At 45.9% G+C, this 25,243-nt stretch overlaps 1 protein-coding gene across 3 annotated transcripts in view; it reads left to right on the top strand.

Moving 5' to 3' along the window:
- Positions 1 to 5,600: 5,600 nt before the first annotated feature.
- LOC139264010 (inorganic pyrophosphatase-like) overlaps positions 5,601 to 25,243 on the top strand; it is a 240,412-nt gene continuing 220,769 nt past the window's right edge. The window contains exons 1-2 of one of the 3 annotated variants that reach the window (XM_070880121.1): positions 5,601 to 5,860; positions 15,044 to 15,108. In XM_070880121.1, the coding sequence (XP_070736222.1) occupies positions 5,716 to 5,860; positions 15,044 to 15,108 (210 nt within the window). In that variant the 5' untranslated portion in view covers positions 5,601 to 5,715. The remainder of the gene's footprint in view (positions 5,861 to 15,043; positions 15,109 to 25,243) is intronic. The other 2 variants (XM_070880115.1, XM_070880129.1) reach the window with 2 other exon arrangements.

The raw sequence follows: 25,243 nt of genomic DNA on the forward strand, positions 1-25,243 counted from the left end.
CAACATTGTATGACTTTGTTTTCAATTTGATACCATTCATAACTTCCTTAGTTAGCCACAGATGGTTCATTCTTCTCAGTCTCTCACTGGAATATATTTGCTGAGAATTATGAAATATCTCCTTAAATGTCTGCCACTGCTTATCTACTGTCTTAACCTTTCATCTATTTTCTCAGTCCACTTTAGCCAACTCTTTCTCATTTCTTTTGTAATTGCCTTTATTTAAGTTCAGGACACTAGTTTGAGGTCCAAGTTGTCCACCCTCAAACTGAATTTGAAATTCTAATATGCTATGATCATTTGTCCCTAGAGGATCCTTTACAGGTGGGACAGATAGTCGTTGAGGGAAAGGGTGAGTGGGACTGGTTTGCTGCCTGCACTTGATTTCTGCATGCTCTCGGCGATGGGACTCGGTGCTCAGCGCCCTGCCGGATGCACTTCCTCCATTTAGGGTGGTCTTTGGCCAGAGACTCCTGGGTGTCTGGGGATGTTGCACTTTATCAGGGAGGCTTTGAGGGTGCTCATACTCCCTCAGCACAACCTCTTTCTACTCCTACCTATGTCATTGGTACCTGCGATAACTAGATCTTTCCCCTCTCACTCTGAGGAGATGTCTTTAACCCGGGCACCAGGCAGGCAGCAGTGTTCGGGACTCACGCTCTCGCTGCAGAGAACAGTATCTATCCCCCTTACCATACTGTCCCTACCACTACTATATTTCTTTTTAACCCCCCCAACTTGAATGGCCCCTGTACCACAGTGCTGTGGTCAGTTTGCTCATCCTCCCTACAGTCCCTGCTTTTGTCCACACAGGGAGCAAGAACCTTGTACCTGTTAGACAAGTGCAAGGGCTGAGGCTCCTCCAATACTACCTTCTGGATCCCCATACCTGCCTCACTCGTAGACCTCCTCTAGACCCATCTTTTGTTTCTTTACTTGTCCCTTCGCCACCCGTTTTGCTTTGTACTATCATACCAAAGTATTTGTTTCACTGACGGACCAGTTAAATAAATACTTTGGTTCTGTCTTCACGAAGGAAGACATGAATAACCTTCTGGAAATACTAGGGGACTGAGGGTCTAGTGAGAAGGAGGAACTGAAGGAAATCCTTATTAGCCAGGAAATTGTGTTGGGGGAAATTGATGGGATTGATGGCTGATAAATCCCCAGGGCCTGATGGTCTGCATCCCAGAGTATTTAAGGAAGTAGCCCTAGAAATAGTGGATGCATTGGTGATTATTTTCCAACAGTCTATCGACTCTGGATCAGTTCCTATGGACTGGAGGGTAGCTAATGTAACACCACTTTTTAAGAAAGGAGAGAGAGAGAAAACAGATAATTATAGACCGGTTAGCCTGACATCGGTAATGGAGAAAATGTTGGAATCAATTATTAAAGATGAAATAGCAGCACATTTGGAAGGCAGTGACAGGATCGGTCCAAGTCAGCATGGATTTATGAAAGGGAAATCCTGCTTGACAAATCTTCATAATTTTTTGAGGATGTAAATAGTAGAGTGGACAAGGGAGAACCAGTGGATGTGGTGTATTTGGACTTTCAAAAGACTTTTGACAAGGTTCCACACAAGAGATCGGTGTGCAAAATTAAAGCACATGGTATTGGGGGTAGTGTACTGACATGGATAGAGAATTGGTTGGCAGACAGGAAGCAGAGAGTCGGGATAAACGGGTCCTTTTCAGAATGGCAGGCAGTGACTAGTGGGGTGCCGCAGGGCTCAGTGCTGGGACCAAAGCTATTTACAATATACATTAATGATTTGAATTAGGTAATTGTGTGTAATATCTCCAAGTTTGCAGATGATACCAAGCTGGGTGGCGGTGTGAGCTGTGAGGAGGACGCTAAAAGGCTGCAGGGTGACTTGGACAGGTTAGGTGAGTGGGCAAACTCGTGGCAGATGCAGTATAAGTGGATAAATGTGCGGTTATCCACTTTGGTGGCAAAAACACAAAGGCAGAATATAATCTGAATGGTGGCATTTTAGGAAAAGGGGAGACCTGGGTGTCATGGTACATCAGTCATTGAAAGTTGGCATGCAGGTACAACATGCGGTGAAAAAGGCAAATGGTACGTTGGCCTTCATAGCTAGGGGATTTGAGTATAGGAGCAGGGAGGTCTTACTGCAGTTGTACAGGGCCTTGGTGAGGCTTCACCTGAAATATTGTGTTCAGTTTTGGTCTCCTAATCTGAGGAAGGCGTTCTTGCTATTGAGGGAGTGCAGCGAAGGTTCACTAGATTGATTTCCGGGATGGCGGGACTGACATATGAGGAGAGACTGGATCGACTGGGCCTGTTTTCACTGTAGTTTAGAAGGATGAGAGGGGATCTCATCGAAACATAAAATTCTGACGGGACTGGACAGGTTAGATGTAGGAAGAATGTTCCCGATGTTGGGAAAGTCCAGAATCAGGAGACATAATCTAAGGATAAGGGGTAACATAGAAAATAGGTGCAGGAGTAGGCCATTCGGCCCTTCGAGCCTGCACCGCCATTCAATGAGTTCATGGCTGAACATGCAACTTCCGTACCCCATTCCTGCTCTCTCACCATGCCCCTTGATTCCCCTAGAAGTAAGGACTTCATCGAACTCCTTCTTGAATATATTTAGTGAATTGGCTTCAACAACTTTCTGTGGTAGAGAATTCCACAGGTTCACCTCTCTCTGAGTGAAGAAGTTTCTCCTCATCTCGGCCCTAAATGGCTTACCCCTTATCCTTAGACTGTGACCCTTGGTTCTGGACTTCCCCAACATTGGGAACATTCTTCCTGCATCTAACCTGTCTAAACCCGTCAGAATTTTAAACGTTTCTATGAGATCCCCTCTCATTCTTCTGAACTCCAGTGAATACAAGCCCAGTTGATCCAGTCTTTCTTGATATGTCAATCCCACCATCCTGGGAATCAGTCTGGTGAACCTTCGCTGCACTCCCTCAATAGCAAGAATGTCCTTCCTCAAGTTAGAGACCAAAACTGTACACAATACTCCAGGTGTGGCCTCACCAAGGCCCTGTACAACTCTAGTAACACCTCCCTGCCCCTGTACTCAAATCCCCTCGCTATGAAGGCCAACATGCCATTTGCTTTCTTAACCGCCTACTGTACCTGCATGCCAACCTTCAATGACTGATGTACCATGACACCCAGGTCTCGTTGCACCTCCCCTTTTCCTAATCTGTCACATTCAGATAATAGTCTGTCTCTCTGTTTTTACCACCGAAGTGGATAACCTCACATTTATCCACATTATACTTCATCTGCCATGCATTTGCCCACTCACCTAACCTATCCAAGTCACTCTGCAGCCTCACAGCGTCCTCCTCGCAGCTCACACTGCCACCCAACTTAGTGTCATCCGCAAATTTGGAGATACTACATTTAATCCCCTTGTCTAAATCATTAATGTACAATGTAAACAGCTGGGGCCCCAGCACAGAACCTTGCGGTACCCCACTAGTCACTGCCTGCCATTCTGAAAAGTATCCATTTACTCCTACTCTCTACCAATCAGTTCTCAATCCACGTCAGCACACTACCCCCAATCCCACTTTGCTTTAACTTTGCACATTAATCTCTTGTGGGACCTTGTTGAAAGCCTTCTGAAAGTCCAAATACACCACATCAACTGGTTCTCCCTTGTCCACTCTACTGGAAACATTCTCAAAAAATTCCAGAAGATTTGTCAAGCATGATTTTTCTTTCACAAATCCATGCTGACTTGGACCTATCATGTCACCTCTTTCCAAATGCGCTGCTATAACATCCTTAATAATTGATTCCAGCATTTTACCCACTACCGATGTCAGGCTGACCAGTCTATAATTCCCTGTTTTCTCTCTTCCTCCCTCCCTCCCTCCCTCTTTTTTTAAAAAGTGGGGTTACATTGGAGTGGAGGGTAGCCATAGGAACTGATCCAGAGTCTATGGAATGTTGGAAAATGACTGTCAATGCATCCGCTATTTCCAAGGCCACCTCCTTAAGTACTCTGGGATGCAGTCCATCAGGCCCTGCGGATTTATCGGTCTTCAATCCAATCAACTTCCCCAACACAATTTCCCGACTAATAAGGATTTCCCTTAGTTCCTCCTTCTTACTAGACCCTCTGACTCCTTTTATATCCGGAAGGTTGTTTGTGTCCTCCTTAGTGAATACCGAACCAAAGTACTTGTTCAATTGGTCTGCCATTTCTTTGTTCCCCGTTATGACTTCCCCTGATTCTGACTGCAGGGGACCTACATTTGTCTTTACTAACCTTTTTCTTTTTACATATCTATAGAAGCTTTTGCAGTCCGTCTTAATGTTCCCTGCAAGCTTCCTCTCGTACTCTATTTTCCCTGCCCTAATCAAACCCTTTGTCCTCTTCTGCTGAGTTCTAAATTTCTCCCAGTCCCCGGGTTCACTGCTATTTCTCACCATTTAGGACTGAGATGAGGAGAAACTTCTTCACTCAGAGAGTTGTTAACCTGTGGAATTCCCTACCGCAGAGAGTTGTTGATGCCAGTTCATTGGATATATTCAAGAGGGAGTTGGATATGGCACTTACAGCTAAAGGGATCAAGGGGTATGGAGAGAAAGCGGGAAAGGGGTAATGAGGTGAATGATCAGCCATGATCTTATTGAATGGTAGTGCAGGCTCGAAGGGCTGAATGGCCTACTCCTGCACCTATTTTCTATGTTTCTATGTTACCTTTTGTCATATAATCTCTTCTGCCTTTTATCCGATCTTACCTTCCCTTTTGTTCTTTCATCCCCTGCACAAACTCTATTATATCTCTTGACTTTTCGTCAGCAGTAGAAAAGGTTATTGACCTGGAACATTATCAGTTTCTCTCTCTCCATAGCTGTTGCCTGGCCTGCTGAGTATTTCCAGCATTTTCTGTTTTAGTTCAGATTCCCAACAAAGTATTTTGCTTTTGTATCAGTATAACTGTTCCCTTGATCTCATCGCTGAAAGTGTCCTCGCCAGACTAGCCACCAGGCACTTGTTCTCAGTGCAACCCGAAGGTGTAACTAGGCGATATGGCCAGGGCTTGAGGACTGGATAACACAAGGAGCTTGGTTGAGGAGCTCCGCTGGGCAGCTCATAGTCCGCATGCCAGACACGAATCTCCCACAGCAAGCGCTCCACTCGGAGCTCCTTCATGGCAAACAAGCCAAAGGTGGGCAGAGGAAACGCTACAAGGATACCCCTCAAAGTCTCCTTGATAAAGTGCAACATCCCCACTGACACCTGGGAGTCCCTGGCCCAAGACCACCCCAAGTGGAGGAAGTGCATCCGGGAAGACACTGAGCACCTCGAGTCTCATCGCCGAGAGCATGCAGAAAACAAGCGCAGGCAGCAGCAAGAGCGTGCAGCAAACCAGTCCCACCCACCCCTTCCCTCACCTGTGACAGAGTCTGTGGCTGTCGTATTGGACTGTACAGCCACCAAAGAACTCACTTCAGGAGTGGAAGCAAGTCTTCCTCGATTCCGATAGACTGCCTATGATGATAATGATGGAGGTTGAGGGGATGTAGTTGCTAGGATCCGGCAGCAGGGGACGCTCCGGAGGCGCAAGGTACCCATTAAGCGCGGGGAGCCGTCGTGATTACGTACTTCAACCCAGAGAGGGCGTCATAGGCACTTCTGGTCGGAGCAGCTCGGCGAGGGAGTGTCGGCACAACCTTCTCGTGTGCCCGGGTATTTTTTCCGCCGCCGGCATGCGCGCTGTTCGATGGCTGTTCGGTTTGGCAAACAGAACGGAAGCCGAGGGCCTGGCCCGCCACTATGGCAAGAGGATGTACCATCGCTACGGGAAGGAGGAGCGTGGGCAGCCGCGGACACCGAGCCATCTTGTTTACCTGAGTAAGCGGCTTCGGCAGCAGGCGCAACTTGTGAGGTTAAAGGTCACCCGGCGGCTCTCGGGCCCGAGCAGCAGCTGTTGCTAAGTGACGTCACGGTGCGCGTGAGCATGCGTCGGGTTTAAATTGTTTCAAAACGTAACGGCACGAGCTCGCGGGATGGAATCTGACAAGGATGCATCTATTTGTACTGCTCTCATTGGCTCTCCAATGTCACTGCTCCAATTGCTGATTGGTCCCCCTTGGAGGATAAGCCACACCCTGAATTTTCTGTGGAATGTGTACTTGGAACCGCCCAGCTCAAGTTCTGACTGACTTAGCAAATTGTAACTCCATCCATTTTGACTTCAGAAGCCACAGAGGATAGATCTTCCCAACAGCCACCAAGTGCCAGCCAAAGTCCCTTACTCCAGCGCAAGTGCATCCCTCCACCAACCGAAGTCCCTTGCCCCAGCGCAAGTGCTGTCTCCACCAGCCGAAGTCCCTTGCCCCAGCGCAAGTGCTGTCTCCACCAGCCGAAGTCCCTTGCCCCAGCGCAAGTGCTGTCTCCACCAGCCGAAGTCCCTTGCCCCAGCGCAAGTGCTGTCTCCACCAGCCGAAGTCCCTTGCCCCAGCGCAAGTGCTGTCTCCACCAGCCGAAGTCACTTACGCACCCCCCCCCCCCTCCGGATGGGATATTGTGTATGGATTGTTAGCCGGTTTATTCAAAGTGAATAGTGAACGTGTCGTGACTTCTGGGTTGGAAAAACCTCTCTCCCCTCCGATCCCACCCTGTGTCTCTCTCTCTTTCCCCCCCCCCCACCCCCTGTGTCTCTCTCTATCCCAAGGCTCTCTTTCTCCCCCTCCAAAGCTCTCTCTGCAACCCCCCCCCCCAGCTCTCGCTCTCTTTTCGCCCCCCCAGTAGCTCTTTCTCTCCCCTCCCCAAGCTCACTCTCTTTCCCCCCTCCCCCAAAAGCTCGCTCTCTCTTTCCCCCCCCCCCACCCAAGCGCGCGCGCTCTCTCTCTCTCTCTCTCTCTCTCTTCCACCACCCCCCCTCCCCCCCCAGGCTCTCTCCTCCCCTCTCTCCGCCCCTGCCGCTCGGAGGCTTGGGTGCTTCCTGCTCAACTATCTCTTCCCCCCACCTCCCCAGGTTCCCTCTCCCCCGGTTACTCAGAAGCTCGCAATCAGAAGGCCCGATTGGTGGTTGCTTGGAGGCTCGTGGAGGAATCAGCACCTACAACCCGAGGAATCGATAATGTGGTCGGACTGATTGCAGGGTCCCACTTTGTGTTTGGGGCCCACTTCTGGTTTCGGGCGGGAGGCATCGGGGGTGGAGTCTTGAGGGGACACAGGCGCTGAACGACCGATAAAGGACAGTACAAATAGTCACATCGATCTGAAAACCAGGCAGCCCCGCCCTCCTTCCTTGCACCAGTCAACCCCACCCCCTCCCCGCGGCAGTCAGCCCCGCACCAGGCAGCCCTCCCCATAGCCAGTCAGGCCCGCCCCTCCCCACGGCCAGTCAGCCCCGCCCCACACCCAGTAAGCCCCGCCCTCTTCCCACAGCCAGTCAGGCTCTCTTTCCCCCCCCGCCACCCGCGCCAATCAGCCCTCCCCTGCATCACCCAGCCACTCTTCTCCTCTTCCACCCCCTGCGTGCTGCCACCACCCCATACTAACCAGTCCCTCCCTCCATTGCTGGGCAGCTCTTGCCCCACCCCGTAGTGCCAGCACGCCCTGATCCCCGAGTACCAGCTCCTTTTCTGTCCCGAGTACAATTGCCTCCCTGAACCGTGACTACCAAATTCCCACTTAGCAATGCCACAGTACCAGAGCCTTCAGTATCAGTACCTTCCATAGAGGTGCTCCGAGGACCAGATCCCTGAGCACCAGTGTCTCTTTCGGCCCCCAGGACCAGTGGCCAGACTAACAGCTATTACTCCAAGTTGACAATGCAGCTTATGTAAGTTTAGCCCTTCTGTTGGACTTCATAGTCCAATATTTGAATCAGGGAGAGCTATAGTACTTGACAGCACTGTTGATAATTGATCGACTACCAATTTGGACCATTAATGGAATCTGGAGACTTGTCTCTAGGGTGGTCCCAGGTGGAAGCTTAACAGCTGTGAGTTGACAAACTGCAGCAGTATTGCTGGCCGACTTGGGAGTCGCTACATATTGATGCTACGAAACTACCTAGAGTGTGTGCACTCCATATTGGGTAAATGGAAACACTACAGTAGATATCAACATTCTCTGGATCCTGGAGCGATTCTGGATTAATTAATGATTTCATAGTAAAGGATCTTTTTGGGACGAGTGATCAGAGTATGGTAGAATTTCAAATTCAGTTCGTGGGTGAGAAAGCTAGATCTCAAATTAGTGTCCTGAACTTAAATAAAGGTATGAAGGCAGAGTTGGCTAAAGTGGACTGGGAAAATAGATTAAAGGGCAATATGGTAGATGAGCATTGGCAAATATTTAAGGAGATAATTCACAACTTTCAGCAAAGATATATTCCAGTGAGAAAGTAAGACTTTTAAGAGAAGGACAAACCATCCGTGCCTAACTAAGGAAGTAAAAGATGGTATCAAATTGAAAACAAAGGCATACAATGTTGCGAAGAATAGTGGTCGGCCAGAGGATTGGGAAATTTTTAGAAACCAGTAAAGGACGATTAAAATATAATGAGCGGGAAGATAGATTATGAGAGTAAACTTGCATAAAATATAAAAACAGACAGTGAGAGCTTCTACAGGTATATAAAAAGGAATAGAATAGCTAAAGTAAACATTGGTCCCTTAGAGGATGAGACTGGAGAATTAATAATGGGAAATAGGGAAATGGCAGAGACTCTAAACAAATATCACGGTAGAAGACACTAAAAGCTATTAGGAGGGGGGAACTTAAAAAAATCTCTATCAATAGAGAAAAAGTACTAGGCAAACTAATGGGACTAAAGGCGGACACGTCCCCTGGACCTGATGGCCAGCATCCTCGGGTCTTAAAAGAAGTGGCTGCAGACATAATGGATGCATTGGTTGTAATCTACCAAAATTCCCTGGATTCTGGAGATGTCCCAGCGGATTGGAAAACTGCAAATGTAACACCCCTATTTAAGAAATGAGGGAGTCAGAAAGCAGGAAACTATAGACCAGTTAGGCCAATATCTGTCATTGGGAAATGTTGGTGTCCATTATTAAGGAAGTAGCAGCAGGACATTGAGAAAATCATAATTCAGTCATAGAAATATAGAAAATAGATGCAGGAGAGGCCATTCAGCCCTTCGAGCCTGCACCGCCATTCAATGAGTTCATGGCTGAACATGCAACTTCAGTACTCCATTCCTGCTTTCTCGCCATACCCCTTGATCCCCCGAGTAGTAAGGTCTACATCTAAATCCTTTTTGAATATATTTAGTGAATTGGCCTCAACAGCTTTCTATGGTAGAGAATTCCACAGGTTCACCACTCTCTGGGTGAAGAAGTTTCTCCTCATCTCGGTTCTAAATGGCTTACCCCTTATCCTTAGACTGTGACCCCTGGTTCTGGACTTGCCCAACATTGGGAACATTCTTCCCGCATCTAACCTGTCTAAACCCGTCAGAATTTTAAACGTTTCTATGAGATCCCCTCTCATTCTTCTGAAGTCCAGTGAATACAAGCCCAGTTGATCCAGTCTTTCTTGATATGTCAGTCCCGCCATCCCGAGAATCAGTCTGGTGAACCTTCGCTGCACTCCCTCAATAGCAAGAATGTCCTTCCTCAAGTTAGGAGACCAAAACTGTACACAATACTCCAGGTGTGGCCTCACCAAGGCCCTGTACAACTGTAGTAACACCTCCCTACCCCTGTACTCAAATCCCTTCACTATGAAGACCAACATGCCATTTGCTTTCTTAACCGCCTGCTGTATCTGCATGCCAACCTTCAATGACTGATGTACCATGACACCCAGGTCTCGTTGCACCTCCCCTTTTCCTAATCTGTCACCATTCAGATAATAGTCTGTCTCTCTGTTTGCAGAGTCAGCATGGTTTTATGAAAAGGAAATCATGCTTGACAAATTTGCTGGAGTTTTTTGAGGATGTAACCAACAGGGTGGATAAAGCGGAACCAGTAGATGTGTATTTCGATTTCCAGAAGGCATTCGATATGGTGCCACATAAAAGATTACTGCACAAGATAAGCGCTCACGGGGTTGGGGGTAATATATTAGCATGGATAGAGCATTGGCTAACTAACAGAAAACAGAGAGTTGGGATAATGGGTCATTTTCAGCTTGGAAAACTGTCATTAATCGGGTGCCACAGAGATCAGTGCTGGCCTCGACTATTTACAATCTATATTAATGACTTGGATGAAGGGACCGAGTGTAATGCAGCCAAATTTGCTGATGATACAAAGATAGGTGGGAAAGCAAGTTGTGAGGAGAACGCAAAGAATCTGCAAAGGGATATAGAAAGACTAAGTGAATGGGCAAAAATTTGGCAGATGTAGTACAATGAGGTTATCCACTTTGGTAGGAAAAAGAAAAAAGAAAATTATTATTTAAATGGGGAGAGATTCACGATCCGCAGAGGATCATGAATCTGTGGAATTCTTTACCCCAGAGAGCAGTGGAGGCTGGGTCATTGAATATATTTAAGGTGGAGATAGACAGATTTTTGAATGATAGTGATGTCAAGGGTTATGGGGAGTGGGAAGGGGAGTTGCGGCCAAGATCAGATTAGTCATGATCTTACTGAATATAGGAGCAGGCTCGATGGGCCTAATGGCCTACTCCTGCTTCTATTTCTTATGTTCTTATTTCTCTATTGAATTGAAGACTTGAAAGATGATGGGTTTCTGTGTGTTTCAGGCACCCTGCAAGTCAAAGTAACACAGATTGATGATGATTCATCTCATTGGCATTTAAAGAAAGAGCTTGCATTTATATTCATCTTTTATAACCTCAGGATGTCCCTAAGCTTTACTTTAATCACTCTTGTAATGTAGGAAATGTGGCTGCCAATTTGCGCACAGCAAGGTCCCACAAACAGGTGTGAGATAAATGACCAGGTAATATGTTTTAGTGTTATTGATTGATGGATAAATATGAGCCAGGACACCAGGGAGAACTGCCCTGGTCCTCTTCGAATAGTGTCATTGGATCTTTTATGTCAGATGGGTCCAAGACAGCACCTCCAACAGTGCAGCACTCTGACAGTACTGTATTGGAATGTCAGCCTAAATTTTATGCTCAAGTCTCTGGAGTAGGACTTGAACCCACAACCTTCTGAGTGCTACCACTGAGCCACGGCTGGCACCTGGTTTACTGGTGCAGAATGACTGTTACATTTGCCTGCATAGCAATCACTGCATTCCAAGATAATTTACTGTATGCATAACACTTTGTAATCTTTTAAGGCACGAAAGAAATGCACTTTTTTTTTCTCTTGGCACTTGCGTAGTGGATGCTTGTTTAAAAAAATTACGTTTTCCTGACAAAGAAATACACTAGCAACAAAGGTGGTTAGAGGTCATCCCTGATGTTTGAGTACCTAGGGAGATGGGATATTCCTTGGACATACCAGTGCCACACAGAGCTAATGCTGTATCGTCGGTGGTGCCATCCTTCAGATGAGACGTTAAAGTGAGTCCCAATCTAATATTCAGGTGGTTCGGGCGGATAATAAAGATTCCATGGCACTATTGAGAGAACAACAGGAAGCTTTCCCAATGCCCTGGCCAATGTTCTTCCATCAACGAACACCATCAAAAATGGATTAATTGGTCAGTTATCTCATTGCTGTTTATGGGACATTTCAGTGTGTAAAATTGCTGCCACATTCACCTACTTTCGCAATGACTGCACTTCAAAGCAATTCATTTGCGACATTTCTGAAAGATGTGATAAGATGCTATATAAATGCAAGTCCTTTCAATGACATGCCAACACCATAGAAAAATCAATTTCTTAAGAAATAGTAACGAAAATTCAACATGTAGAAGGACAAAAATATTACTGTCACATTCTTGGGTATTTATATTCGATGTTTTCTTGGGTTCAGCATTACCTGCTACTCCCAAAAGTAGGTTTAGTGTCCCCGACGAGCCTTTTTCTGCCCAATTACCAGCTGGCAGAGGTCAAAGGCAGCGAAAGACTTGAGGGAGCTGAAATCCCTGGAGATCGGCTCTGCCACTGGAAGTGTGCCAGGTTGGGACTTCTGGCTGCCAGTATGTCCTGGCATTGAACTCATGCCAAATCCTGGGGACGGGATTATTTACATAGTAAGGGACAGGAAGTTGCACCTGTAGAGGTGCATCAGAGGCAGCCATCTCAATGAGGTGATGGAAGCCATCCTGCCGCTCCGATGGAGAGATCTCGAGGTCTGGGAAGGACCGAATAGAAAAGCATTCAGAATTGCAGGAATACTCCTTTGGGAGCAAAGTGGCAGGATTTAAAAGGTTATCGATCACAGCAAGCATTGGTCCTGCTGGGACCATCTGGTGGTGTACAAGTGGAATTCCTGGAGTGGCTTGACAGCGCCCTGAAAGCTAACCGTTGATGTAAAGAGGTTGTGGGTGAAAGGCGGGTCTGTTCCTCCAGATTGAGACTTTTTTGATGGAGCTGAAATAGGATGCAAACCAGATGGATTTTCCCTAAATTCCCCTGCCCCATGGGCCATCTGCTTGAATTGTGCTCCCAGCCCCGCCGCAGAAATTCTGGGCCCAAGGTGTTCAAACAATTAAAATAATGGCCAGGGGAGCAACTAAAGTGTTGACTTTACACGTTCATATTCTGGATCACCTGGTATGACTCCGTGTAATCAAATGGAAAAGGCTGTTTATTGGGATGTTTTTATCAGAATCTCCATGTTTACATCTGGCTATTCATTTGCTTACAATACATCATGAAAATGAGAGGATATTTATGGTACAATGTGTTCGTACTTTATCGTTCTCCCTTGAGGCTTGGTTTGAAGTTCACCCCAGACTGATGGGATCAAAGTCCCCCACTTGTCCACTGATTGTATGGTTCATACACAGCATGAGTTTGGGCCGTTCAGACCTATTCCTAGTGAGACTGTGCCAAAGCAGTAATTTCACCCAAGAACTGGTTCAACAACAACCACAGCTGGTATTTATCCGTACAAAGGAGCTTCATCGAAGCGTAATCAGACAAAAATCAACACCGAGCTAAGGAAGTAGATATCATGGGCGACACCACACTGGAAGATTTTTTTTTCAAAATTGGAATTACAACGTTGGAGAAAAATAAAGGGAGATTCACTTGACACGGTTTTATGCTTAAAGCTGATACTGGGTGCCCAGAGTGGAAAAACATTCCGATCCCCAGGACTGATATTCACCAACTCAACAAATAAAAATCACTTCATCCCCCGTCCCCCAGCACCCCAAAAAAACAGTTAAATGTAAATATAATTAATTTAAAATAAACATAAAATAAATACTAAAATATTAGTGATGCCGTATCCAGGTATGTTCATCAGGAGTCTATTGTTTTAGTATTATCCAAAGTAGCAATAAAGCTATTCAAATTGATCAACCATATTTTCTACTGGGGTTGCAGAATAAACTAAACAGCTTTCCTCAGTACTAAGGGCATGACTACAGCCTTTACAAACCCTTTTAGACACAGAAAAATGAATTAGAAAGTATTTTGCCAAATATTTAATATTTATTAGAATCTAGCCGCCTGTCCCTTTAACACAGCTAGCAACTAAATGTGAACTCTAGATACAGCATTGCCAGATTTTTATGGGGGCAATCTGCACCTGATCTAATACAGTGCTATCGAAGAAATCTGTGTGTAAAGCTCTCTGAACTTATTTGTGTGTAATTTACATTGCTGTGCCCTTTTCAGGTGCAGTGAGCAGAAAAGCTGCCGAGGAAGTTTCGGGCAGTGCTATTCAGGAGCAAAGGATTAGCGCCCATTTTTCCTCTGCTTTGTGCCCATTCTTTGGGTACTGTTTAGAAGCAGGGCAGAGAAAAATCAGCCCCCACCAGTCAAAAGATGCAGAAAAATCCATCATAAATAAACTGTTCCTATGCAGTTGACTATTGTGGTTGCTTTTGGACTGGAACAACTCACCCCTCAGTCTGTGAGGAATATTTCTTCAACAATTTTTTAAAAGTCATTTTGGAGGGAAGTTTACACAATGTGCTTATTCCAATTGACGCTTCTCTTAAGTATTTGCACGGCTTTAATTGAATTGGATTTTGTTCTTTCGTCCTCTTTCCCTCCCCCACCCCCCCAATCTCAAAAGTTTTGATAGCCATCTTGAAAATCCTTGACAGTGATTCATGCAGGTCAGTTTGGGGACCATGCAGCTCTGACAATTGAGGGCTGATCTAATCGAGGTATGTAAGACAATAAAAAGATTCAATAGGCTAGATAAAGATAATCTATTTCCTCTGCTGGGGGAATCCAGAACAAGAGGGCATAATGTTAAAATTAGAGCTAGGCCAGTCAGGAGTTTCTTCACACAAAGGATAGTTTCCCCCCCCCCCCCCCCCACCCAAAAAAAAGGCTGTGATGCTGGGACAATTAAAACTTTTAAGATTGAGATCGATAGATTTTTGATAGATAAGGGTATCAAGATATTTGGGTTAAAGATGGCTAAATGGAATTGTGGTACAAATCAACCATGATCTATTTACATCCACCTGAGAGGGCAGATGGGGCCTTGACACTCCATCAGTACTGCACTATCTGCATTATCCATACGGAATGGATTCCTTTTGGAGGACCCCACAGTACAACCTGAAGGATTGTAAACAGTGGACAACCATCAACCACCTCAGAATTGGTCATGGTAAATGTTGCCGCCTTCTCCATAGGTGGAAGATTACAGCATCCCCATCATGCGACTGTGGAGCTCCTAATCAGACTGGAGCACATCATTGAGCACTGCCCTCAGAGGAAATTTGCAGGCAGCCTACAAGATATCATGCTGTTTACACCAGAAGCTTTGGCCTGCATATCCAACTTAGATATTAACATCTGACTTGCTTTGCTACTACCATATGAAAGAAAGAGAAGAGTACTGCACTGGGAGGGCAGCCTAGATTTTGTGTTCAAGTCCCTGGAAAAATAATTGAATTTTTAAAAAGCCTGTTTGCCACAATAGTGGTAGGAATGTTGCTAATTCTGTCTCTGAATAATAAATGTCTAACCTTCATTATTTCCTTTTGTTTTCAGAAAATTCTGATGGTGTATACATTTCTCCTTTTCATGATATTCCACTTTATGCAGTGATTGACAAGGTAAATGGCGTTAGTTGGTGTTTTTGCTATATTTTAGATTAATAACCAAACTCCAACATATTTGGTCCAAGACTGGAACCTTTTAAAGTATGATGCACATATTATCACGCCACCTTATCAAAGAAGTGGCCTCCTTCCTGTGCTTCTTAACTGGTGCACTTTGTGCGTTGGATATTGCTGGTGAACAATGAGATTTAATGAATCTGCATGATCTGTATTAATCACCTGTGCTGTTACAGCACGCCAAAATCTTCACCTGTAGTTGTTTGCTGACATACTGTAATGACTCTTTACTTTTCTTCAATGTTACCCAGATGGCAGCCTGGCTCACTGTGTGCAGCAGGTGACCATTAACCTATGTCTCCCATATACCATGTTGGGTTTTGATGCATGTTGTTCCCAAAGGTTTCTATAAAATTTGGCCTGGGAACTATTCTTCATTTCACCTCCACTGGGACTATTTCTGTCACAAATTACCCTACGATTCTCTTAATCTCCCCTTCTGTGCTGGCTCTCTCTTGCTCACTTGTTTGTTTGTCTGTGAGAAGAATGGAGAGATGCACCAGCATAGATTTGATGGGCCAAATGGCTTGTTTCTGCGTTATAGCATCTATCATTCTATATCTCATATTTTTCCTCTTCAGAGCACATTCCAAGTTATGTAAGTTACACTGGGAGACCAAGGCTCAGCTTTGATCTTACTGTTTGTCTATCTTTAATTCTAGCCTGTTTAACTTTCATATGCTGTGCAATGGTCCTTACCTCCTTCCTCTTCAACTACTATGCAAATATTTTTCCCTATCCAAGTGAAAATAAAGAATTTACATTTATACAGTGCGTTTCATGACTTTAGGGCATTCTCAAGCACATCAGATTATTATTTTTGAAGTGTAGTCACCGTTGTAAGGAAATGTAACAGCTAATTTGCGCACAGTAAACTCCCAAAACCACAATGAAATGAATGATCAGACAATCTGTGTTTTTTAATATTGGTTGAGGGATAAATATAGGCCAGGACAGAGAACTCTGGAAATCTCTCCCTCAAAATGCTGTGGAGGCTGGGTCAATTGAAATTTTCAAGACTGAAAACGACAGATTATTGTTGGCTATGGGTATTGAGGGATATGGATCATAGGTGGGTAAATGGAGTTGAAGTACAGATCAGTCATGATCTAATTGAATAACGGAACAGGCTTGAGGGCCTTGAATAGCCTATGTTCTTGTGTAATTCTTGTTCCTATGTTGCTATGCCACTCCTCTGCTCCTTTTCGATTAGTGCCATAGGTTCTTTTATGTACACCTGAGAGGACAGACAGGACCTTAGTTTAACGTATCATCTTAAAGATGGCACTTGCAACCATGCACCAGTCTGTCAGTACTACACTGAAGTGTCAACCTGGATTATGTGCTGATGTCGCTGGAGCAGGGCTTGAGTGCACGACCTTCTGACTCAGAGGTGAGAGAGCTATCACTGAGCCATGGTTGACAAATTCCCCATCTTTGTTCTAAATAGGGCATATTCTTCCTCTGCATCATTCATGCTTAATTACGGCATCAGTTTTACAAAGGGATTTGGAAAGTATGACCATTCATAAAGTTTATTCCTACCTATGGTTGTCATTTGATTCTGAGCAAACTGATGTCAGAACTCTTTAAACCTATGAATTCCTGCGAACTTAAGTTTCTTTCACTCAAAGTAATAACATCAGCTTGGTATTGAGGGTTTAATGAACTGCAGACCTATCATAGAGAACACTGAGATGCACTGGTACAAACAGCTTCTAAATGGGAATTGCTATGTTAGCTACAACCTCCGTTGTCTTAAATCACTATTATTTTCTGTTTAATCCTCCATTTCTCTCTGCTAAACAATGGGCCGGATATTGCGGTCAGCGGTGAACAAACAGCGCCAGCCGTTCATCACACTTACACTTTCCCACAAACTTTCTGTGTGATTTTGCGCTGGAACTTGCTGTGATTAGAAAGCCATTTTGGTGCAGCACCCTCTACAGGGGATCTGGGACCTGGGTGAACAGGACAAGCAACTGTTCATCTCCTTAACCAACCAGATTGAAAAATCGTTAATGAGCAACGCAGCATCTGATTCAGGGCGTGTAAGTTAAAATAGTTAATTCAATGCCAGATCATGTACAGAAAGCCAGAGGGAATGAAAAATGGGATTAAGAGACAAAAAGAAAAACAAAAACAATTTAAAAAAATCTCTAAAAAAAATCTCCAACAGTAATTAGAATCTGAAGGAATTAAACTTCACACTTGTAAAAGTTAAATTTCAATGCTGTAGAGGTTATTTGGCAGTAATTAAGACTTATCACATTGTTAAAAGGTTACTTGCACTGGAATGGAATCTGTATGGTTAGAGCTGCGGAATACCAAAGGGCAGAAAACGCTAGTGGGAGTTGTGTACAGACCACCAAACAGTAGTAGTGAGGTTGGGGACAGCATCAAACAAGAAATTAGGGATGCGTGCAATAAAGGTACAGCAGTTATCATGGGCGACATTAATTTACATATAGATTGGGCTAACCAAACTGGTAGCAGTACGGTGGAGGAGGATTTCCTGGAGTATATTAGGGATGGTTTTCTAGACCAATATGTCGAGGAACCAATTAGAGGGCTGGCCATCCTAGACTGGGTGATTGTAACGAGAAAGGACTAATTAGCAATCTTGTTGTGCGAGGCCCCTTGGTGAAGAGTGACCATAATATGGTAGAATTCTTTATTAAGATGGACGGTGATACAGTTAATTCAGAGACGAGGGTCCTGAACTTAAGGAAAGCTATCTTCAATGGTATGAGACGTGAATTGGATAGAATAGACTGGCGAATGATAGTTAAATGGTAGACGGTGGATAGGCAATGGCAAACATTTAAAGATCACATGGATGAACTTCAACAATTGTACATCCCTGTCTGGAGTAAAAATAAAACAGGGAAGGTGGCACAACCGTGGCTAACAAGGGAAATTAGGGATAGTCTTAAATCCAACGAAGAGGCATATAAATTGGCCAGGAAAAGCAGCAAACCTGAGGACTGGACCTATTTTCTATGTTTCTATGTTTTCTATGTAAATTTAGAATTCAGCAGAGGAGGACAAAAGGTTTAATTAGGAGGGGGAAAATAGAGTATGAGAGGAAGCTTGCTGGGAACATAAAAACTGACTGCAAAAGCTTCTATAGATATGTGAGGAGGAAAAGATTAGTGAAGACAAACGTAGGTTCCTTGCAGTCAGAATCAGGTGAATTTATAATGGGGAACAAAGAAATGGCAGACCAATTGAACAAATACTTTGGTTCTCTCTTCACTAAGGACGACACAAATAATGTTCCGGAAATACTAGGGGACTGAGGGTCTAGCAAGAAGGAGGAACTGAAGTAAATCCTTATTAGCCAGGAAATTGTGTTAAGGAAATTGATGGGATTGAAGGCCGATAAATCTCCGGGGCCTGATAGTCTGCATCCCAGAGTACTTAAGGAAGTGGGCCTAGAAATAGTGGATGCATTGGTGATCATTTTCCAACAGTCTATCGACTCTGGATCAGTTCCTATGGACTGGAGGTTAGCTAATGTAACACCACTTTTTAAAAAAGGAGGGAGAGAGAAAACGGGGAATTATAGACCGGTTAGCCTGACATCAGTAGTGGGGCAAATTTTGGAATCAATTATTAAAGATGAAATTGCAGCGCATTTGGAAAGCAGTGACAGGATCGGTCCAAATCAGCATGGACTTATGAAAGGGAAATCATGCTTGACAAATCTTCTAGACTTTTTTGAGGATGTAACTAGTAGAGTGGACAAGGGAGAACCAGTGGATGTGGTGTATTTGGACTTTCAAAAGGCTTTTGACAAGGTCCCACACAAGAGATTGGTGTGCAAAATTAAAGCACATGGTATTGGGGGTAATGTATTGACATTGATAGAGAACTGGTTGGCAGAGAGTCGGGATAAACGGGTCCTTTTCAGAATGGCAGGCAGTGACTGGTGGGGTGCCGCAGGGCACAGTGCTGGGACTCCAGCTATTTACAAAATATATATCAATGATTTAGATGAAGGAATTGAGAGTAATATCTCCAAGTTTTCAGATGACACTAAGCTGGGTGGCAGTGTGAGCTGTGAGGAAGATGCTAAGAGGCTGCAGGGTGACTTGGACAAGTTAGGTGAGTGGGCAAATGCATGGCATCTGCAGTATAATGTGGATAAATGTGAGGTTATCTACTTTGGGGGCAAAAACATGAAGGCGGAATATTATCTGAATGGCAACAGATTAAGAAAAGGGAAGGTGCAACGAGACCTGGGTGTCATGGTACATCAGTCATTGAAGGTTGGCATGCAGGTGCAGCAGGCGGTGAAGAAGGCAAATGGCATGTTGGCCTTCATATCTAGGGGATTTGAGTATCGGAGCAGGGTGGTCTTGCTGCAGTTGTACAGGGCCTTGGTGAGGCCTCACCTGGAATATTGTGTTCAGTTTTGGTCTCCTAATCTGAGGAAGGACGCTCTTGCTATTGAGGGAGTGCAGCAAAGGTTCACCAGACTGATGCCCGGGATGGCAGAACTGACATATGAGGAGAGACTGGATCGACTGGAGTTTAGAAGAATGAGAGGGGATCTCATAGAAACATATAAAATTCTGACGGGACGGGACAGATTAGATGCAGGAAGAATGTTCCCAATGTTGGGGGAGTCCAGAACCAGGGGTCACAGTCTAAGGATCAGGGGTAAGCCATTTAGGACCGAGATGAGGAGAAACTTCTTCACTCAGAGTTGTTAACCTGTGGAATTCTCTTCCACAGAGAGTTGTTGATGCCAGTTTGTTATATATATTCAAGAGGGAGTTGGATATGGCCCTTACGGCTAAAGGGATCAAAGGGTATGGAGAGAAAGCAGGAAAGGGGTACTGAGGTGAATGATCAGCCATGATCTTATTGAATGGTGGTGCAGGCTCGAAGGGCCGAATGGCCTACTCCTGCACCTATTTTCTATGTTTCTTTGTCCTAAATTTTTCTGACTCTCTTACTGTATGTCTAACACGTAAGTACAGCAATTTCACACTGCTCCATGTGTTTCAATGATGAGTCTCTGGACGAGATACCGGTACAGCAAAACTTCTGGAGGAGCAGAGTAATTCAGACAGCATCTTCCATGTTCAACTGTGCATGTACGGCCACCGGAAGCTGCTGTCCGATTTACGATAACGGTGAACGCTGTTAGTCTCACTGTTATTTTTACCTCAATATCCGGGCCAATACTTTTTATTGTTCACAGGAAAATCATAATTCATCAAAACGCGCAAGATGCTGGGAAGTAAAGTATAGTTTTAAATTTTTGTTCAGTGGATTTACATTTTCCAAATGTGCTGGATTTAATTACTATTTGTTGCATAGTAATATTCAAAGACTCTGCATGCTTGGTTACTTGTGTTTACTGATTCGTGTCAGAATTGTGATTGAATCGTCTGCAATGTGATGAAAGGTGTTGCTGATGCTGCAGCCCATCTTTGATTTTCCCTGTGATGTCACCTCCCAAACCTGTGCCCACCTTTCTCGTAACTCCATGTTTGAATCCCTTCAATCAGGTTTCCACCCCTGCCATATCCTTTGTGACTATGACAGAGGCAAACTATCCCTCATCGCCCTTCTTTACTTGTCTGCAGCCTTTGACATGGTTGACCACTCGATCCTCACCACCGTCGTCCAGCTGGGTGGGACTGCACTCGCCTGGTTCCATTCTTATCTATCTAATCGTAATCAGAGAATCATGTGCAATGGCTTCTCTTCCCACTCCCGCATTGTTACCTCTGGTGTCCCCCAAGGATCTATCTTTGGCCCCCTCCTATTCTTATCTACATGTTGCCCTTTGGCAACATCTTCTGAAAACACAGCATCAGTTTCCACATGTATGCTGATTACACCCAGCTCTACCTCACTACCATTTCTCTCGACCCCTCCACGGTCTCTAAATTTATTGTACTGCTTGTTCGACATCCAGTTCTGGATGAGCAGAAATTTTTGCATTTAAATATTGGGAAGACCATTGTTTTCGGTCCCCGCCACGAACTCCGTTCCATAGCCATTGACTCCATCCCTCTCCCCAACTTCTGTTTGAGGCTGCACCAGACTGTTCACCAGACTTAGTGTCATATTTGACCCCGAAATGAGCTTTCGATCACATATCTGCGGCATAACTAAGGCCGCCTATTTCCACCTCCGTAACTTTGCCCGTCTCCGCCCTTGCCTCAGCTCATCCGCTGCTGAATACCTCATCCATGCCTTTGTTACCGCTAGATGTGACTATTCCAATGAACTCTTGGCTGGCCTCCCACATTCTACCCTACGTAAACTAGAGGTCATCCAAAACTCGGCTGCCCGTGTCCTTACTCGCACAAGAATTGAAAAGTAGGGCAGTTATACTAGATATTTATCGAACCTTGGTTAGACCACACTAGAGTACTGCATACTTTAGTGGGGAACTAAACTACAGAACCAGTGGGAACCTGTTCAACCTTCGTCGTCTCCAGGCCAGATCCAAGACCTTCCCATCCTTTGTCGTTGAGCTACAGTACGCGGACGATGCTTGTGTCTGCGCACATTCAGAGGCTGAACTCCAAATCATAGTTAACGTCTTCACCGAGGCGTTGGAAAGCATAGGCTTTACACTAAACATCCGTAAGACAAAGGTCCTCCACCAACCTGACCCCGCCACACAGCACTGCCCCCAAGTTATCAAGATCCAACGCACGGCCCTGGACAACATGGACCACTTTCCATACCTCGGGAGCCTATTATCAGCAAGGGAAGACATCGACGACGAGGTTCAACACCATCTACGGTGCGCCAGTGCAGCCTTCACCCGCCTGAGGAAGAGAGTGTTCGAAGACCAGGACCTCAGATCTGACACCAAGCTTGTGGTCTACAGGACTGTAGTGATATCCGCCCTCCTGTATGGCTCAGTGACGTGGACCATATACAGTAGATACCTCAAATCACTGGAGAAATACCACCAATGATATCTCCGCAAGATCCTGCAAATCTCCTGGGAGACAGATGCACCAACGTTAGCGTCCTCGATCAGGCCAACATCCCCACCATCGAAGCACTGACCAAACTTGACCAGCTCCGTTGGGCGGGCCACATTGTTCGCATGCCTGACACAAGACTTTCAAAGCAAGCGCTCTACTCAGAACTGCTACACGGCAAGCGAGCCCCAGGTGGGCAGAGGAAACGTTTCAAGGACACCCTCAAAGCTTCCCTGATAAAATGCAACATCCCCACTGACACCTGGGAGTCCCTGGCCAAAGATCGCCCTAAGTGAAGGAAGAGCATTCGGGAAGTCGCTGAGCACCTCGAATCTCGTCGCGAGAGCATGCAGAAAGCAAACGCAGGCAGCGGAAGGAGCGTGCGGCAAACCAGACTCCCCACCCACCCTTTCCTTCAATGACTGTCTGTCCCACCTGTGACAGGGACTGTAATTCCCGTATTGGACTATTCAGTCACCTAAGAACTCACTTTTAGAGTGGAAGCAAGTCTTCCTTGATTTCGAGGGATTGCTAATGATGATGACAGTTCTGTCGCCATATTATAAAAAGGATATAGAGGCACTGGAGAGGGTGCGGAGAAGATTTACAAGAATGTACCAAAAATGCGACGGTATACATATCAGGAAAGGATGAACAGGTTGGGTCTCTTTTCTCTTGATAAAAGATGGCTGAGTGATGACCTAGTAGAGGTCTTTAAAATTATGAAAGGTTTTGATAGTGTGAATACAGAGAGAATGTTTCCCCTTGTGGGGAAGAGCATAACTAGAGGCCATCAATGTAAGCTACAGGTGCAGCATCGAAAATCCGGAATCCAGAATGTTTCAGAATCAGAACTCCTGACTGATTAGTGGCAGGGTCGTCCGGAATCCGTAAAATGTTCCAGAATCTGGACCCGATGACCCTGCCGACCTCGGGGTCCCGCCGTTGCCCGACCTCGGGCCTCGCCTCACCGCCGCTGCCCTTACCTCGCCGCCGCTTGCCTCGCTCGCCCTCGCTGCCCTTACCTCGCCGTTGCTGCCCTTATCTCGCCGCCACCGCCCTTACCTTTGGGCCGAGCCGCCTGAACACCACCTCCGTGACGGGGTCCCGCCCGAGCACCTCCTTGGCGGCGTGCCCCACCCAAACAGCTCCACCTCGGCGGGGCTCTGCCCGAATAGCTCCTCCTCGGCGGGGCCCTGCCCGAACAGCTCTTCCTTGGCAGGACCCCGCCTGAACATCTCCTTGGTGGCAGGGCTGGAGGCCTAAGCAGCTCCTCGGCAAGGAACCCCCCCCCCCCACCGTCCTTTCTGAGGTTCCAAAATCTCAAATGTTTCCAGATTTGTGATGTCAGAAAGATGATCGAAAGTCCGGTAAAGCCCAGAATCCAGAACTGCTTCTGTCCCGAGGGTTCCCAATTCTCAACGCTGCACCTGTAGTCACCAAGAAATCCAAGAGGGAATTCAGAAGAAACTTCCTTATCAAAAGAGTGGTGAGAATGTGGAACTCGCTATCGCAGGGAGTGGTTGAAGCGAATAGTATAGATGCATTTAAACGGAGGCTGGACAAACGTATGAGAGAGAAGGGAATAGAGGGTTATTCAGGTAGATTGAGATGAGGAAAGATGGGAAGAGCCTCGAGTGGAGCATAAACGCCAGCAAAAGACTCGTTGGGCTGAATAGCTTGTTTCTGTGTCGTATACCCTGTGTAATTCTATGAAAGTCCCGTTCACCCATCACCCCTGTGCTTACTGACCTACATTGGCTCCTGGTGAAGCAACACCTCGATTTCAAAATTCTCATCCTTGTTTTCAAATCTCTCCATTGTCTCGTCCCTCCCTATCTCTGTAATCTCCTTATCAATTACACTTTACTCTTAACATCCGTAAGACAAAGGTCCTTCACCAGCCACTCATCGCCGCACAGCACTGCCCTCCAATCATCAAGATCCATGGCGCGGCCCTGGACAACGTAGACCATTTCCCATATCTCGGGAGCCTCTTATCAACAAAGGCAGACATTGATGCGGAGATTCAGCATCGCCTCCAGTGCGCCAGCGCAGCCTTCGGCCGCCTGTGAAAAAGAGTGTTTGAAGACCAGGCCCTCAAATCTACCATCAAACTCATGGTCTACAGGGCTGTAGTAATACCCGCCCTCCTGTATGGGTCTGAGGCATGGACGATGTACAGAAGGCACCTCAAGTCACTGGAGATATATCACCAACGATGTCTCCGCAGGATCCTGCAAATCTCCTGGGAGGACAGGCGCACCAACATCAGTGTTCTCGACCAGGCTAACATCCCCAGTATTAAAGCACTGACCACACTCGATCAGCTTCGCTGGGCAGGCCACATAGTACGCATGCCAGATACGAGACTCCCTAAGCAAATGCTTTATGCGGAGCTCTTTCATGGTAAACGAGCTAAAGGAGGACAGCGGAAACGTTATAAGGACACCCTTAAAGCCTCCCTGGTAAAGTGCGAAATCACCACTGACACCTGGGAGACCCTGGCCGCAGACCGCCCGAGGTGGAGAAAGTCCATCCGGGAGGGCGTTGAGCTCTTTCAGTCTCGACGCAAGGAGCATGAAGAGGCCAGGCGCAGGCAGCGGAAGGAGCGCGCGGCAAACCAGCCCTACCGACCCCTTCCGCTGACGAATGTCTGTCCCACCAGTAACAGGGTCTGTGGCTCTCGTATCGGTCTGTTCAGCCATCAAAGAACTCACTTTGGGAGTGGAAGCAGGTCCTCCTCGATTCCGAGGTTGATGATGATGATGATGAATCTCCTTCAGCCCCACAACCCCTCAAGATATCTGCGCTCCCCTAATTCTGCCCTGTTTAGCATTCCTGATTATAATCGCTTAACCATTGGTGGCCGTGCCTTCTGTTGCCTAGGTCCTTGTGTATGCAATAACTGTTAGACTGAATACTGTTTAACTCCAAGAGGTATGACATTGGCTCTGCTTTATTAAGGCCCAAAGTGACTAATATACAAAATGGCTGGCCTGTTATAACCCATGTGCAGCTCAATGGCCTCCAACAGTGACGCCATCTAGTGGCTAGTGATCCCAAAAGTACATACATGACAACACCCCCCCTCTGAGATATTAACA

The sequence above is a fragment of the Pristiophorus japonicus genome, chromosome 1 (genome assembly GCF_044704955.1).
Source record: "Pristiophorus japonicus isolate sPriJap1 chromosome 1, sPriJap1.hap1, whole genome shotgun sequence".
Classification (NCBI taxonomy): domain Eukaryota; kingdom Metazoa; phylum Chordata; class Chondrichthyes; family Pristiophoridae; genus Pristiophorus; species Pristiophorus japonicus.